Source organism: Oncorhynchus mykiss, chromosome 22 (genome assembly GCF_013265735.2).
Source record: "Oncorhynchus mykiss isolate Arlee chromosome 22, USDA_OmykA_1.1, whole genome shotgun sequence".
In the NCBI taxonomy this organism is placed as follows: domain Eukaryota; kingdom Metazoa; phylum Chordata; class Actinopteri; order Salmoniformes; family Salmonidae; genus Oncorhynchus; species Oncorhynchus mykiss.
The window spans coordinates 26,132,543-26,151,178 of NC_048586.1; the positions used below are offsets into that span (position 1 = coordinate 26,132,543).

Consider the following 18,636-nt stretch of genomic DNA (forward strand, 5'->3'; position numbering starts at 1 on the left):
ACGTGCCAGTCTGTACCAGGCTTCATCCCATTCAGCTCTATATCCCTCCCGTCATCCCTTCCCTTGTTCCCTCCTTTCTGTCCTCACCTGGTTGTCTGACTAGGACCTGTGTGAATCCTGAGGAGTCCCGTGCCAGTCTGTACCAGGCTCCGTCTGGGTCTGTGAGCCACTCCTCCACCAGGCAGTAGTACGTCCCAGAGTCGCTGCTCTCTGCCCTGTTCAGTGTCAGCGCGTAGAGCCGTGGCGACAGCCTCTCAGCCTGCACTCGTCGCCTCAACCTCTCCTCGTCTGCATACGCGCCATATTCAAACGCGCCCGAGCGCTCAATCCTCAGCAGTAGTTCATCGGCCTCAGCACCTGCCGCACGGCGCACATACCAGAGCACGGCATGCTGGGAGTCTTGGCTGGTCTGGGACGCCACGGAGCAGTTGACACGCACGCGACTATCTTCCAGGTAGACCAGGGACTGGTTGGTCTTCTGCACCCGCAGCTTACTCACTGTGGAGGAGAGGGAGAGAGACAGGGGGTAGTGAGAGAGGGTAGGAAGGTAGTGGGGGGAGGAAGAGGAGAGAGAGAGGGGAAGAGATGGAGGGTAGGAAGGTAGTGGGGGGAGGAAGAGGAGAGAGAGAGGGGAAGAGAGGGAGGGAAGGAAGGTAGTGGGGGGAGGAAGAGGAGAGAGGAAACCGTTATTTCAGTGTTTATAGAAACAAGTGAATGGTGGTGACAGGTACACAATGTCATTTCTGTTTGTGACAGACTTGTTGAGGCGGTCTTCATTTCCTGCTGAAAAAGAGAGGATATTAGTGTGTAGGTGGAGGAGAGGCAGGGAGAGATGGAAGGGAAGGCTGTCAGTGTATGACAGAGAGGGATGAAAAGAGAGGCCTTGGGGCCTCCCGAGTGGCACAGCGGTCTAAGGCACTGCGGGCTGACTTCGGTCATCAGTTGAATGGTGTTTCCTCCGAGACATTGGTGCGGCTGGCTTCCGGGTTAAGCGGGGGGGGGGGGGGGGTGTTAAGAAGCGTGGCTTGGTGGGTCATGTTTCAGAGGGCTCATGACTCGAACTTCGCCTCCCGAGCCCGTTGGGGAGTTGCAGCGATGAGACAAGAACGCAATTGAATATCACGAAATTGGGGAGAAAAGGGGTGTAAATTACAACAAAACCCCAAAAAGATAGGCCTTGAATAAGTTGGGTGGGTGAGAGGAAAATATTTAGGAGGGAAAGATGAAGGGAAGAGGGGTACGCAAGACTCGAGCGAGCGAGGCAAAGAAGAGAGGGGGGAGATTAAGGAATCTGAGCTGTGGGAGAGAAAAAGAAAAAGATGGAGAAATGAGGAACGGAGGCATAAGAGGCCTGTGGGAGTTAGAGGGAGGAAGGGAGGGAGATATGGAGGGAGGCAGTGTTAGGATGGGGCTCAGGGCGCTGTGACTGAAATGGTTAAAGGGACATCAAGTGTGAGATTGGATTAGCTACAGGTACATCAAGTGTGACCGACCGGCGCCTCAGTTGGAGGCTTAAAGGAGAGAAAACACAGCGTGTGTACACACAAACACACACACCCCTTAACTGATCAACTAAAACATTAACTAGGTCACACATGAAAAGGTACATTATCATCAATGTAAAAGAGAACAGATTTAATTCACCATTCTCATTTGAACACTAGGGCATGAAATAGGACACACACACACACACACACACGCCTGTGCTGAGCTTTGATAGGAATGACTGCCTGGAGTCACAACCATCTGCCTAGAGAATTTCACCCGTACTCACAGATTGGTGAATGTGCTTGGATGGTCAGAGCATGTGTGTGTGTGTGTGTGTTAGAGAGCTAGCATTTGGCCGTGCTCTAAGATGCATTTTCACAGCCCTCTTTCCTCTCCACAATGGCCTCTTGAGTGAGTTCCGAAATTAGTCATCTTTGGCTGGCTACACACTGGAGAGAGACCCGCTCTGAACGCTCCCAACCCCAACAACCACTCCAGCCGGAATTACAGACGAACCCTCCAGAATCCTGGCAATCATTCTCCAGGAGAGAATTACCTCGGAATCACCTGGAGTGGAACCGTGCTGGATTGGATTGGCACAGGACAAAGCGCCCCGCTGTTTTTCCCCATTTGAAGTTAGAATCCACTTGGAAAACAGAGGAGAGTGGGGGGTTATAAGCCTGTTTCCTTGGACCAGTGTTTACAAAAAGGCCTGTTCAACTTCAAAGCCTGACCAAATACCAGCCATTCAAGGCCATTATGGTGCATTATAATCCATTATAAAAGGCATTAAGTCATTATGAGCACTGAAACAGGTCCATTGGCTTCAGAATCATAGGTAGCAGTACACAGTGGTGCTCAACACAAGACCAGTGAAAACCTTTTCACACTGCAGAGAGAGTGGGAGAGAGACTCCGCACCAGGACCCCAAACACTTGCGCACGTTTCAACGGCATTTAAAACGCGTTTGTCTTCAACAGGAACTGAGGCAAAAAACAGGACTGTGGGGATGAGGATGTAGAGTACATGGACCGGGAATAGGACGTGCATACTGTACACTGAGTGTACAAAACATTAGGAATATTGTGTTGCACCCCTCCCTTTTGCCCTCAGAACAGCCTCAATTCGTCGGGGCATGGGCTCTACAATGTGACGAAAGCGTTCCACAGGGAAGCTGGCCCATGTTGACTCCAATGCTTCCAAATCAAATCAAATCAAATTTTATTTGTCACATACACATGGTTAGCAGATGTTAATGCGAGTGTAGCGAAATGCTTGTGCTTCTAGTTCCGACAATGCAGTAATAACAAGTAATCTAACTAACAATTCCAAAACTACTGTCTTGTACACAGTGTAAGGGGATAAAGAATATGTACATAAGGATATATGAATGAGTGATGGTACAGAGCAGCATAGGCAAGATACAGTAGATGGTATCGGGTACAGTATGTACAAATGAGATGAGTATGTAAACAAAGTGGCATAGTATAGTATAAAGTGGCTAGTGATACATGTATTACATAAGGATACCGTCGATGATATAGAGTACAGTATATACGTATGCATATGAGATGAATAATGTAGGGTAAGTAACATTTATATAAGGTAGCATTGTTTAAAGTGGCTAGTGATATATTTACATCATTTCCCATCAATTCCCATTATTAAAGTGGCTGGAGTTGAGTCAGTGTCAGTGTGTTGGCAGCAGCCACTCAGTGTTAGTGGTGGCTGTTTAACAGTCTGATGGCCTTGAGATAGAAGCTGTTTTTCAGTCTCTCGGACCCAGCTTTGATGCACCTGTACTGACCTCGCCTTCTGGATGATAGCGGGGTGAACAGGCAGTGGCTCGGGTGGTTGATGTCCTTGATGATCTTTATGGCCTTCCTGTGACATCGGGTGGTGTAGGTGTCCTGGAGGGCAGGTAGTTTGCCCCCGGTGATGCGTTGTGCAGACCTCACTACCCTCTGGAGAGCCTTACGGTTGAGGGCGGTGCAGTTGCCATACCAGGCGGTGATACAGCCCGCCAGGATGCTCTCGATTGTGCATCTGTAGAATCACTCTTCACTCACTGTTTGTGAGTGCTTTTGGTGACAAGCCGAATTTCTTCAGCCTCCTGAGGTTGAAGAGGCGCTGCTGCGCCTTCTTCACGATGCTGTCTGTGTGAGTGGACCAATTCAGTTTGTCTGTGATGTGTATGCCGAGGAACTTAAAACTTGCTACCCTCTCCACTACTGTTCCATCGATGTGGATAGGGGGGTGTTCCCTCTGCTGTTTCCTGAAGTCCACAATCATCTCCTTAGTTTTGTTGACGTTGAGTGTGAGTTGAGTGTTCCCATAGTTGTGTCAAGTTGGCTGGATGTTCTTTGGTTGGTGGACCATTCTTGAAACACATGGGAAACTGTTGAGCAAACCCAGCAGCATTGCAGTTCTTGACACACTCAAACCAGTGCGCCTGGCACCTACCACCATACCCCTTTCAAAGGCACTGAAAACGTGTCTTGCCCATTCACCCTCAATGGCATACATACACAATCCATGTCTCAAGGCGTAAAAATAATTTTTTAACCTGTATCTTCCTCTTCATCTACACTGGTTGAAGTGGATTTAACAAATGACATCAAAGAATTATAGCTTTTACCTGGTCAGTCAATGTCAAGGAGCCGGTGTTCCTAATGTTTTGTACACTCAGTGTATGTGCAGGGATCGCCCGCATTTTCTGTGTGTATGTATGCGTGTGTGTTGATGCTTTGGGAAAAGAGCATATATATGTAGAGACTTGTTCAATCACACATATGTTACAAGGCCATACATCATGCATAGTTATTGGCAGTTCCGTTTACTGCTGGATTCTGTGTGTGTGTGTTTTAGCGAGTCTGTCAATGTCTATGTTAATTGTGTTAGCATGTTCTGCATGAGTGTGTTTCTTTAATGAGTCTCATAGATGCCAACCCAAAGTAAGACAAATACATAATTGGAAACACTTGTCATCTATGTTCTGCATTAGCTGGTGTGTCACTCAAACCCAGGCCCTATGCCTGTGTGTGTGATGTAATGTGGATTCAAATAAAGTCTTTAAAGTGTGGGTGTGTGATGTAATATGTTAATTAAAATAAAGTATTTAAAGTGTGTGTGTGATGTAATATGTTAATTAAAATAAAGTATTTAAAGTGTGTGTGTGCGATGTAATATGTTGATTCAAATAAAGTATTTAAAGTGTGTGTGTGTGTGTGTGTGTGTGTGTGTGTGTGTGTGTGTGTGCAACAGGCTCAGATTTGTTCTACTCTCCGTCAGCTCTGTGTAATCTCTCACCAGTACAAGAGATGGTGAGTACTGCTGAGATCCTGTGTATGATTTTTATCCCTCCATACTCTGGTCAGCAAAAGGGGCCTATTCTGGGAATTGGGAGCTAATCAGATACTAGATGAGAAGATGATCATTTTTACAAGTTAACCTTGAAGTAAACGCTACTGACGGTGTGGCTAGAATACCCTTAGACAGTCCTGCTGGGTCTCCCAGTGAGGGAACAGACCAAATTAAACACTGCCAAAGAACCCTGCACTGCCATAGCCAGGCATGATTAAATGACAAGTTAATTAACATTCAGCCCCTCACTCTCCTAAAACAGAGTGAGTGTATTCTCTTTGTTGGAAAATTAAACAAGATGCTGTGTGTGTGGCGGTTGGAGTTTGTTAGCAGTGTGCAGAGCACGTGGCATTGATAGGAGCACACACTTTTACGCTCTCTAAGAAGCTAATCGAAACCACCCCCTTTCTCCTCCTTCCCTGAGTGTGTCCAATTTATCGTCAGAAGGTGTTAATGGCAGAGTGTGCTGCCAAGCCCAGATAAAGCCCCTTATTTATCAGTGGTGTAAAGCACACAATGGCCACAAACACAGCCCCATTCACATCCAGAACGGAGGCAGGGATACACACTTTATGCCCAACACATGCACATGTTCCATCTTCTCTCTCCTCATAGCTATATGCCACAACTCTGTCCTCATAGCTATATGCCACAACTCTGTCCTCATAGCTATATGCCACAACTCTGTCCTCATAGCTATATGCCACAACTCTGTCCTCATAGCTATATGCCACAACTCTGTCCTCATAGCTATATGCCACAACTCTGTCCTCATAGCTATATGCCACAACTCTCTCCCCATAGCTATATGCCACAACTCTCTCCTCATAGCTATATGCCACAACTCTCTCCTCATAGCTATATGCCACAACTCTCTCCTCATAGCTATATGCCACAACTCTGTGAAGCGGTTCTTTATTTGCACAAAACTGAAATCACGGGGCGGCAGGGTAGCCTAGTGGTTAGAGCATTGGGCTAGTAACCGGAAGGTAAGTTCAAATCCCCGAGCTGACAAGGTACAAATCTGTCGTTCTGCCCCTGAACAGGCAGTTAACCCACTGTTCCTAGGCCGTCATTGAAAATAAGAATTTGTTCTTAACTGACTTGCCTGGTTAAATAAAAGGTAAAATAAAAATTTGCCGAGTCAAGTGCGGGAACAAATGAAGACATATTTTGCGAAGTATTTTACGGTCCAGGAGGTGGGAAGGAAAGTGCACTGTGCTTTCCAACCTCTCACCATCCCTCTCTACCAGTCTAATCAGAACACCGCCCATCGGTCTGAACTCAATGAAATGCTATCAACTACAGACCACAGACCGTTGCAAAACAGCCCAACCATAGGGATGTACAGTATTCAATAGTATGTAGAACAAAGAAACCTTCTAGAATTCATCCAGACAGCCAGTCTCATCACCTGCCAGGACATGAATATTCAGCAGGCTCACCTACATGCTCATGTATATTCATGAGGCTCCAATGAAAAACTCAGACAGGAAGGTGTTGTGGGTCTCTAGTTCATATTTTGGTGCTTTATGATCATTCATCTGAAAGGCTTGACACCAGGGACATTGGATGCATCCCAAATGGCACCAAATTACCTACATGGTGCACTACTTTTCACCAGAACCCCATGTGCCCTGGTCAAAATACTGCACTATTATATAGAGAATTGAGTGCTATTTGGGCCAGAGACAATGTGATTAGACCCCACTCAGCCTAATGGCCCGCTATTGTCTCTCCATCTACACAGGCCTTTTGGTGAAATATGTTTCAGTATTTCAGGCATAAAAGTCCTCAGAGGTGTCATTGAGCCAGTGGGGAAGAAATAAGTCAGAGAGAAAGAGAGAGAGGACATGGGGGATTAGAGGATGAATGGAGAAGGTAGATGAATTAAATAAAGAGAGAGCAGATCAGGTTGAAGAGACAGGAGGAGCAGCAAAGAGATGAGGCAAGAGGGATCATGGGAGATGTGGGGAGGCTAAAAGAAAAGAGAGACTTCTCCTGGGAGGATTTAGGACCAGAGGGGGGTCTCTTGGGTTTCAACTCAGGGAGGCTTAACGTCTTAAACCCGGCCTGCTCCGCCCTTAGCATTAGCCTAGCCACAAGCTGAGCCCAGAACGGATGTACAACACCAAGGGCTCAGACACACTCTGATCCCCGAGGACGGCTCAATCCAGCTGGGTCGCTCCCCCGGCCCGGAGCCCTGCCTCTGGGGAGAGGTCGGAGCAGGTTCCCTTTGGGGAGGGATGGGCCTCTACTCTCGCTGAGGAGCCGCTGTTCCTCTCTTCTTCTGCTATAATGGGGAGCCTAATTTCTATGCTAATGATGCCGATGTATCTCTGATCCTTTTGTGTCAAAAGGAGATTACCCCCCCATCTCACACTCCCGCCGCAATGTCATTAAGATTGAGGTAATTATGGGGATCTGCACACGCCCAATGGCAGCCTCACACACCCAGCCTCCTTTCTCCTCTGTCTCCTGCTCGCTGTCTCAGAGACTGATCACTGATCTGCCTGGCCTAACTGGAAAGGGGGAGGCGAGGGAGGAAGAAAGGGAGAGAGGGAAAGGGAAGGCGAGCAGAGAGGGAGAGAGGCAAGGGGGGTCAGGGCAGGGGAACTCTAGGTACTGATTAATGACCCCCCAGAAGCAGGCAGGGAAATGAGATTGAATAAAGCGGTGTGTGTGTGGGTCCGTGCGATGTGTGTGTGGGTTCATGTGATGTGTGTGTGGGTTCGTGCGATGTGTGTGTGTGGGTCCGTGCGATGTGTGTGTGGGTTCATGTGATGTGTGTGGGGGTATGTGCGTGTGTGGGTGGATCCGTGCGCGCGTGTGTGTGGGTCTGTGCATAGGTCTGTGCGTGTGTGGGTCCATGTGTGTGTGTGGGTCCATGTGTGTGTGTGGGTGGGTCCATGTGTGTGTGAGGGGAAAGTGAGTCTCTGCCAGTAAACATAAAACACTTTATGTCCATTAAACCAGTGCTGGAATATGGTCATAGATATTGTTGAGGGAAGCCAGTGCTGACTGCTGGCTGCAGAACAGTTTCTGGCCTGGAGATGAATGAGACAGAGAGAGAGAGGACACAATAGACTCTGTGTAGTGCAGTGTATTAGGGGGGGAAAGTATGTGTGTTTTTAGAGATTGTGCGTGTGTCCTTGTATGTCCCGAGCAGTAGGTGTGTGTGTGGTGGGCTGTCTGTGCAGTCTGTGAGGAAGACAGAGAGATGAGCTGACCTTGAGTGTCTGAATCAGACATGATTCATCAAAAGCCTTTTATGAAATTATTTTCTCACACAATGGCTCTTAATTTTATCACCTACTGTGTATGTGAATGTGTGTGTGTACACGTGTGTGTGGGGGGAATAGGAAGGGGGGCTTGGAGTGCAGATATCCAATCCGACAGTAGAAGACACGCCAGTGCTTGGGGGGTTAGATCAAAACTCTACTGTACACAGCACAGCTCAAACATGATAAGACGTCATATCCCAGTCACAACAATAACAGCCCCTTCAGCCATGTCACACCACCACTGTAAAAACACCACAGCAACATCTGGAGAGGATGAATAGGAAGACAAGATGGGTGCAGGAGAGAGAGGGAGAGCGAGAGACAGAGACAGAAAGCAAGAGCGAGAGAAAGACGGAGGTAGAGAAGACAAGATAAAAAGGAGGAAGGCTATGTCAGGGTGGTTGTGAAACTCTTGAGCCCCGTGGCGTCTGACTGGAGAATTGGGGGGACGACTCCTCCCTAATGAAGACGGACAGCTGCAATCCATCCACAGATAAGCGGGAACCTCCAGTCACCACGGTGATGGTAACGCTATCAATAACAAGGTTGGAGGAGGAGGAGAAGGGCTGTGCTGGGTGACATGAAGAGAGCGTGGGCACAGAGAGAGCTGTTACTGCCATTAACACTGAAGACACTTCACTAGCACTCGGCACCAAGACACCACCAGGAGGGGTGGGCGGATAGTGAAGGGGTGGGGAAAGGAGGGCGGAGAGAGAGACAGCGGGGAGAGAAAGGAGAGAGAGAGACAGAAAGAGGGGGGAAGAGAGGAGAGAGAGAAAGAGGGGAGAGAGAGAGAGACAGAAAGAGGGGGGAGAGAGAGACAGAAAGAGGGGGGAGAGAGAGACAGAAAGAGGGGAGAGAGAGAAAGACAGAAAGAGGGGAGAGAGAGAAAGACAGAAAGAGGGGAGAGAGAGAAAGACAGAAAGAGGGGAGAGAGAGAAAGACAGAAAGAGGGGAGAGCGAGAAAGACAGAGGGGAGAGAGACAGAAAGAGGGGAGAGAGAGAAAGGGGGGGAGAGTAGAAGAAGATAGAAATAGCAGGGGGACACTTTACTGACACAGGTATGATGGACATGTCATCATATGTATACTGTATCAGCTACAAAGACCAGCTCTTCAACCCATACTGTATGTCTGCTTCCCAAATGGAACACTATTCCCTACAGAGTGCCCTACTCTTGACTATGGTTTGAGCAGGGCTCTGGTCAAAAGCAGTGCACTATATAGGGAATAGGGTGCCATTTTTGACTCCAGTAATAATCAGCATTCTGTTCTTGTAGTCTAGCGGTTAAGAGTGTTGGGCAAGTAACCAGTTGCTGGTTCGAATCCCAGAGCCGAGTAGGTGAAACATTTGTCTAAGTGTCCTTGAGCAAGGCACTTAACCCTAATTGCTCCTGTAGGTTGCTCTGGATAAGTGTCTGCTAAATGACGAAAATGTCTAAATGTACAGCATGTAGGCTAGAGTGTAGGTGTGGACCCCCCCAGATCTCTCTCTACAGGAAGTAGGACACCATCATCTCCCTTTTGATTCCAGCCTACAACCAGGGAACGTTAATATCACATTCCTCAAACTATGTGGACGCACACACACACACGAGAAAATGTATTAAATTCCCCAAACCATCATTAATCTGAGCTCCGGCTTCATTACGGAGAATCAGCATAATGGTGTGTGTGGTACTGGAGAGTTATGATGTAGAGATGAGACTGAAGCGTCCCTGGTGATGTGCAGGACTGAACATGTGTCTGTCTCTCTGTAAGACATAATAAGAGCAAAGAAAAAATGCAATCAGGAGGAATATAGTATTCCTCCTTCCATTTGTGCGCTGTGGGCCGTGTGTCAGACTATATAGAAGCATGTTCCAATATAAAATAATTACACTCATGCACAGGGACAGAATCCAGGAGTTTGTGTGTGTGTGTGTCTGGTAGCCTCTAATCTAGGGGTTAATTTCAGTCGATGTGTTCAAGGCATCATCCTTCTGCAGCAGAAAAGCTCTTTATGTTCCTGGAGAAGAAGACCAGAACAAACCTACCAGAGGAGGTTGGGGCTGGTGCTCTGTAGGGCTTTAGGGGGCTGGTGCTCTGTAGGGCTGTAGGGAACTGGGGCTGGTGCTCTGTAGGGTTGTAGGGAACTGGGGCTGGTGCTGGGGCTCTGTAGGGAACTGGGGCTGGTGCTGGGGCTCTGTAGGGCTGTCGGTGAGCTGGGGCTCTGTAGGGCTGTAGGTGAGCTGGGGCTCTGTAGGGCTGTAGGTGAGCTGGGGCTAGTGCTCTGTAGGGCTGTAGGTGAGCTGGTGCTGGGGCTCTGTAGGGCTGTAGGTGAGCTGGGGCTCTGTAGGGCTGTAGGTGAGCTGGGGCTGGTGCTCTGTAGGGCTGTAGGTGAGCTGGTGCTGGGGCTCTGTAGGGCTGTAGGTGAGCTGGGGCTCTGTAGGGCTGTAGGTGAGCTGGGGCTGGTGCTCTGTAGGGCTGTAGGTGAGCTGGTGCTGGGGCTCTGTAGGGCTGTAGGTGAGCTGGGGCTCTGTAGGGCTGTCAGTGAGCTGGGGCTGGTGCTCTGTAGGTGAGCTGGTGCTCTGTAGGGCTGTAGGTGAGCTGGTGCTCTGTAGGGCTGTAGGTGAGCTGGGGCTCTGTAGGGCTGTAGGTGAGCTGGGGCTCTGTAGGGCTGTAGGTGAGCTGGGGCTCTGTAGGGCTGTAGGTGAGCTGGGGCTCTGTAGGGCTGTAGGTGAGCTGGGGCTCTGTAGGGCTGTAGGTGAGCTGGGGCTCTGTAGGGCTGTAGGTGAGCTGGGGCTATGCTGGGTCTGGTGATAGGGCCAAGGCTAGCGCTATGCTGGGCCAAGGCTAGCGCTATGCTGGGCCAAGGCTAGCGCTATGCTGGGCCAAGGCTAGCGCTATGCTGGGCCAAGGCCTCACACGTTTCATCTCTCTAGTCCTTTCTAGCACTTCACACGTCATCCTCAGCCCAGCAGAGGCCCAGTGCAGTCAGAGGCACTGTCCCATCACAGGGAGGGAGCTGCAAACTGCATGTATGCAGAGTATGCATATGAGTAGCATTATGCAGTCACTAGGCTTGGGCGATATACCGTTTCTACCGGGTATTTCCAAATACCAACGGTATGATTTTCAATACTGTAAAAAAAAAAGAAGAAGAAGTATATATATAAGAAATCTAAGGTGTGTCAAATAAATTATCTCCAGCTATGCATTTGGTTTACTAACTGGCTAGATGTCAAGCTTCTTGGTTACAGCAGAGACATTCAATCCCCTCCTGGATCAAGATCTCTGTTGCCTAAAATGGTTTGTGCATCCGTCCAATAGCGCCCCTTGTGTGCACATTCGGTAATACCGCATAACACCCTATGGCACAGAAACGGTATGAAATCTGAATACCGCCCAACCATAGCAGTCTGCCTCGCACGCTCGCACGCGCACACATGTGAGGAAGCTCATACATATTGAGCAGGCTGGTGGGTCAGTGTACAGGCACCTCTGGAAGCATGATTTAAAGTCTCTCAATAATGTATTTGGTCAGATGCTGTGTGATGCTCCAGCTCTGCTCACACCTCATTACCCCCACTCTTCTGTTCCGCTCGTTTCTGCTTCTTTGAGAGAGAAAGTGGAAACGGCAAATGTCAGCCTCTCATTTAGCGAAGAGTGGTTAACATTTAAGAAAACAGCTAGGGGAAAGCAGAAGAGACGGCCTACATTCTGACAGATGAATCACGGCTCTAAATGGAGCCATGTGACGCGTGTGTGTGTGTGTGTGTGTGTGTGTGTGTCAGGCCTAGTTGGGGAAGAAAACAGGATTTGACTAAAACAACAGAAAGTATGGAGGAGCCAATGGGGGAGCTGGATTAGTCCACCTCACAGCCAATCAAATACTCCTGTGAGCCCAAGCCTATACATGGACTATACATGGAATATAGCCACCATAATTGATTACTTCGCCATGGTAACTCATGCCAATGTAACCGATCACATTGTCACAGTAACTGATAGCTTTTCCAAGGTAACTGATCACGTCGTCATGGAGACAGTGCGGAGCCAGAAGAGAGTGAAAGAGAGCTCCATTGATTTTCTAAATGTGTGTGCGCGTGTCATTGGTCCTCTTCACTAGGGGTAAAGACAGTAAAGTGCACATCAGGGAAACTAAACAAGCGTGCAGGATGATAAATCGATTGCCAAATGGCTCCTGAAGGGTCTGGTGAGACTGTGTTCAGCTTGAGTGGCTAAGGTCAGAACACTGTCTGTCCCTGAGCTGCTTCAGAGCACAGACCTGTGTGTGTGTGTGTGTGTGTGTGTGTGTGTGTGTGTGTGTGTGTGTGTGTGTGTGTGTGTGTGTGTGTGTGTACATGGTTTGAGGTTGCTGTGTGTGTGAGAGAGGGAGTGGGACAGAGAGAGAAACCCTGTACAGTTGACTATATTCTAATGGCTGGCTGTCTTATTGATCAGCAGAGTCACTGAGCTCATCTCCCTGCTGAGTTGTAATCAGCCTCACCTTGACACATCAGTCACACACACAGCCAGTCTCAGTGATAGTAATGTGGTATAACCCTACACAGCCAGTCTCAGTGACAGTAAAGTGGTATAACCCCCCACAGCCAGTCTCAGTGACAGTAAAGTGGTATAACCCCACACAGCCAGTCTCAGTGACAGTAAAGTAGTATAACTCCACACAGCCAGTCTCAGTGACAGTAAAGTGGTATAACCCCACACAGCCAGTCTCAGTCTCAGTGACAGTAAAGTGGTATAACTCCACACAGGCAGTCTCAGTGATAGTAAAGTGGTATAACCCCAGGTTGATCCTCCTACTTAAGGCCTCACAGGCAGGATAAAAGAAACACCACAGGTGTAGGGCTTGCCTCCAGTGCTTTCCTAAAGCCATTCCCATTAAGCAGGAGCTTCCTGTGTGTGTGGACCAGAAGTCCCCACAAGAATAGTAAACAAACAAAAATTTGGCCAACTGGGGACATTTTGTTGAACCCCACAAGGTCAAATGCTATTTCTAGAGGGTTTAGGGTTAAGGTTAGAATTAGTGTTAGAATTAGGTTTAGGAGCTAGGGTTAATTTTAGGGTTAGGGTTTGGTTTTTGCGTTAAGGTTAGGGTAAGAGAATGTGTTAGGGTAAATAGGAGTTTTAATGGGACTGAATTGTGTGTGCCCACAAGGTTAGCTGTATAAGACTCAGTGTGTGTGTGTGCGTGTGTGTGTGTGTGTGTGTGCGTGTAGATGGTGAAGGAAAACAAAGAGCAACACAGGGCACACCCACACACTTTAATGAGGTAGTGCACATTGCACAGACAGAAACACTCCTCAGCTCAGCTCAAGGCCAGAGTGACAGTAATGTCATTCAGTCTCCTCACAGAGAGACTACATAAACAACCTGAAAACCTAGGAACACAAGCACTGACATTAACCTCCACTACACACAAACTCTGCCTCAACGTCATCAGTGGGTTGTTCAGTGTGTGTGTGTGTAACAGCCACCCCTGCCCCCACTGCGACAAGATCACCAGGTCATGGATTAGCCTATCCAGCCATCTCAAGACCTACGGCCAGCCAGCCAGCCAGATCCACACCACAACCCTGACCCCTGGAGGGAAATCATAGTCGACAATGAGGGATCCCAAAGGAACGGTATACAGTGTGTGTGGGTGTGAGCGAATAAAAGCCTATTATTGCAGCACCGCGTGATGCCATGGGGTGTAGTTAGACAATTGTTGATGAGGAAAAGAGTTCAAGGACCTCTTTCTATTCCTCCTTCCCCCCCTCTTTCTCAGTCCCTCTCTCTTTTTTCCACCTATTATTTTCCTCTCTGATCACTACCTCTAGTGGGGACATTACACTGCTCCATTAGGAGGTTCCGCCCTGCCCAGTGCTACACACGCCCAGAAACACGCATGCAAGCACTCTCTCACACACACACACAATTAGTCCGTCAAAAGAGAGCGAGAGCAATTACAGCAGAGAGCGAGCGCAATTAGAGCAGAGAGAGAGAGATCGAGAGCAATTACAGCAGAGAAAGACTAACACCTATAGGTCCGTGGCACCACAGACCTAATGGGCAGAACACACAATGCTAATACAGGACTCACTCCTCAGACTGTACAGGACTCTCACAGAACAAAGGATGACAGGGACGAGAAAACCTGTGCAGCATATGTTCGCCTATAAACATTCCCTGACCTCAGGCCTACCGCAGTCATTCTGTGTGGGTCTCTTTTTTATGTGTTAATTAATGTCCATAAGTGTGGTTGGTTGGCCACATGGCTCAAGGCGTGTGTGTGTCTCCCACCTGGCTGTAACACGCTGATCCCCAGCAGGTTGGACGTCCTGTTGGCCACTTTGCTCCAGGTGTTGTCGTAGTTCCTCCTCCAGAGGAGGGCAGAGCACTGATATGTCCCCGCCTCCCTACGCCCAGCACGCGTCACAGACAACCTGAAGTTGGTGTTGGCATGGGAACGGTCCACGGTGGTGCGGGTGCCCTGGCCCAGCAGCTGCTCGCCCCACTGCAGCGTGCCCTCACGGGTAAACGTCACCAGGTCTCGGAACTCGCCCACTGTGCCACCCTCACCACCCTCGCTGGCAGAACCCGAGCTGGAGGGCATGAAGCGCCAGGTGACGGAGGCGGGCACACGAGGGTTATGACGGGGCTTGACCAGGCACTGGAGATCAAACGAGTCGCCAAAGGTCACGCTAGGCGTCCGTGACGACGCTGACACCACGAAGGAGGATTCTGGGGAGACAGGAAATTATGTGTTAATGTTGGATAGTAAGGCTAAATTCCAAACCGACCCATAGCTCCTATTCCCTAAATTGGATTACTAGTTACTATTCCCTAATTCCTATACCCTAGTTTCTATTCCATAACTCCTATTTCCTAGCTGCTATTTCCTATCTGCTATTCCTTAGGCACTTGATGAAGTACAGTGGGGCAAAAAAGTATTTAGTCAGACACCAATTGTGCAAGTTCTCCCACTTAAAAAGATGAGAGGCCTGTAATGTTCATCACAGGTACATTTCAACTATGACAGACAAAATGAGAGAAAAAAAATCCAGAAAATCACATTGTAGGATTTTTAATGAATTTATTTGCAAATTATGGTAGAAAATAAGTATTTGGTCAATAACAAAAGTTTCTCAATACTTTGTTATATACCCTTTGTTGGCAATGACAGAGTTTAAACGTTTTCTGTAAGTCTTCACAAGGTTTTCACACACTGTTGCTGGTATTTTGGCCCATTCTTCCATGCAGATCTCCTCTAGAGCAGTGATGTTTTGGGGCTGTTGCTCCCTCCAAAGGGGCTGTTGCTCCCTCCAAAGATTTTCTATGGGGTTGAGATCTGGAGACTAGCTAGGCCACTCCAGGACCTTGAAATGCTTCTTACGAAGCCAGTCCTTCGTTGCCCGGGCGGTGTGTTTGGGATCATTGTCATGCTGAAAGACCTAGCCACGTTTCATCTTCAATGCCCTTGCTGATGGAAGGAGGTTTTCACTCAAAATCTCACGATACATGGCCCCATTCATTCTTTCCTTTACACGGATCAGTCGTCCTGTTCCCTTTGCAGAAAAACAACCCCAAAGCATGATGTTTCCACCCCCATGCTTCACAGTAGGTATGTTGTTCTTTGGATGCAACTCAGCATTCTTTGTCCTCCAAACACGACGAGTTGAGTTTTTACCAAAAAGTTATATTTTGGTTTCATCTGACCATATGACATTCTCCCAATCTTCTTCTGGGTGATCCAAATGCTCTCTAGCAAACTTCAGACGGGCCTGGACATGTACTGGCTTAAGCAGGGGGACACGTCTGGCACTGCAGGATTTGAGTCCCTGGCGGCGTAGTGTGTTACTGATGGTAGGCTTTGTTACTTTGGTCCCAGCTCTCTGCAGGTCATTCACTAGGTCCCCCCGTGTGGTTCTGGGATTTTTGCTCGCCGTTCTTGTGATCATTTTGACCCCACGGAGTGAGATCTTGCGTGGAGCCCCAGATCGAGGGAGATTATCAGTGGTCTTGTATGTCTTCCAATTCCTAATAATTGCTCCCACAGTTGATTTCTTCAAACCAAGCTGCTTACCTATTGCAGATTCAGTCTTCCCAGCCTGGTGCAGGTCTACAATTTTGTTTCTGGTGTCCTTTGACAGCTCTTTGGTCTTGGCCATAGTGGAGTTTGGAGTGTGACTGTTTGAGGTTGTGGACAGGTGTCTTTTATACTGATAACAAGTTCAAACAGCTTCCATTAATACAGGTAACGAGGGGAGGACAGAGGAGCCTCAAAGAAGAAGTTACAGGTCTGTGAGAGCCAGACATCTTGCTTGTTTGTAGGTGACCAAATACTTATTTTCCACCATAATTTGTAAATAAATTCATTAAAAATCCTACAATGTGATTTTCTGGATTTTTTTCCCTCATTTTGTCTGTCATATTTGAAGTGTACCTATGATGAAAATTACAGGCCCCTCATCTTTTTAAGTGGGAGAACTTACACAATTAGTGGCTGACTAAATACTTTTTTGCCCCACTGTATGTGAAAGGATTGGAGAGGTAAGCAGTGTGGCAGGTCAGGCAGCATGGCAGAGGCCATGTGGTGACAGACTGAAGGGAGCAACCCTCTGCTTCAAAACACAGACAAAGGGAAGGAGTAGGGATTGCAAGACCTAGTGGCACACAGTGAGAGTTTAATAAATTGCCTTCCTTCAGCAAGTTAGCTGTTAGAATCCATTCACTGTCCTCTGAAACACAAGCATGGAGAGGTTGTATACTGTATCTATAGAATATATAACGTATAAGGCTTAGTGTCACAATACCAGAATATTGACTTCGATACTGATACCAGGTTTAGTATCATGATACTCAATACCATGGCAAAAAAAGACGGTGTATTAGCCAAAGTCACAGAATGGCACTTGATCCAGACAGAAGCAGCAACTACTCTTCCTGGGGTCCAGCTAAATTAAGGCAGTTTATACAATTTTAAAACATTACAATACATTCACAGATTTCACAACACACTGTGTGCCCCAACTCCACCACTACCACATATACACAGTACTAAATCCATGTATAAACTAAATTTTTGACAATTCCTGACATTTAATCCTAGTAAATATTCCCCGTCTTAGGTCAGTTAGGATCACCACTTTATTTTAAGAATGTGACATGTCAGAATAATGGTAGAGTGATTTATTTCAGCTTTTCTTTCTTTCATCACATTCCCAATGGGTCAGACGTTTGCATACACTCAATTAGTATTTGGCAGCATTGCCTTTAAAATGATTTAACTTGGGTCAAACGTTTCAGGTAGCCTTCCACAAGCTTCCCATTCCTCCTGACAGAGTTGGTGTAACGAAGTCAGGTTTGTTTGGGGTCATTGTCCATTTGGAAGACCCATTTGGGACCGACTTCCTGACTGATGTCTTGAGATGTTGCTTAAATTTATCCACATCATTTTCCATCCTCATGATGCCATCTATCTTGTGAAGTGCACCAGTTCCTCCTGCAGAAATACACCCCCACAACATGATGCTGCCACCCCCGTGCTTCACGGTTGGGATGGTGTTCTTCAGCTTGCAAGCCTCCCACTTTTTCCTCCAAACATAACGATGGTCATTATGGCCAAACATTTCTATTTTTGTTTCATCAGACCAGAGGACATTTTTCCAAAAAGTACAATCTTTGTCCCTGTGTGCAGTTGCAAACCGTAGTCTGGCTTTTTTATTGTGGTTTTGGAGCAGTGGTGTTTATACTTGCGTAGTATTGTTTGTACAGACGAATGTGGTACCTCCAGGCATTTGGAAATTGCTCCCAAGGATGAACCAGACTTGTGGAGGTGTGCAATTTTTTTTTTTATGAGGTCTTGGCTGATTTCTTTAGATTTTCCCATGATGTCAAGCAAAGAGGCACTGAGTTTGAAGTTCGGCCTTGAAATACATCCACAGGTACACCTCCAATTGACTCAAATTATGTCAATTAGCCTATCAGAAGCTTCTAAAGCCATGACATCATTTTCTGGAATTTTCCAAGATCTTTAAAGGCACAGTCAACTTAGTGCATGTAAACTTCTGACCCACTGGAATTGTGATACAGTGAATTATAAGTGAAATAATCTGTCTGAACAATTGTTGGAAAAATTGCATCAGTTTGCATCAGTTACTTGCTTGCATCAGTTACTTGATGTGGAATAGAGTTCCATGTAGTCATGGCTCTATGTAGTACTGTGTGCCTCCCATAGTCTGTTCTGGATTTGGGGACTATGAAGAGACCTCTTGTGGTATGTCTTGTGGGGTATGCATGGGTGTCTGAGCTGTGTACCAGTAGTTTAGACAGACAGCTTGGTGCATTCAACTTGTCAATACCTCTCATAAATAAAAGTAGTGATGAAGTCAATCTCTCCTCCACTTTCAGCCAGGAGAGATTGACATGCATATTATTAATATTAGCTCTCTGTGTACATCCAAGGGCCAGGCGTGCTGCCCTGTTCTGAGTCAATTGCAATTTTCCTAAGTCCT

At 47.5% G+C, this 18,636-nt stretch overlaps 1 protein-coding gene across 2 annotated transcripts in view; it reads right to left on the bottom strand.

The window, feature by feature from the left end:
• LOC110501642 (immunoglobulin superfamily member 3) overlaps positions 1 to 18,636 on the bottom strand; it is a 101,028-nt gene that overhangs the window by 8,773 nt on the left and 73,619 nt on the right. For both annotated transcript variants that reach the window (XM_021579343.2, XM_021579344.2), the window contains exons 6-7: positions 14,423 to 14,863; positions 88 to 498 (exon numbers count right to left, since the gene is read on the bottom strand). In XM_021579343.2, the coding sequence (XP_021435018.1) occupies positions 88 to 498; positions 14,423 to 14,863 (852 nt within the window). The remainder of the gene's footprint in view (positions 1 to 87; positions 499 to 14,422; positions 14,864 to 18,636) is intronic.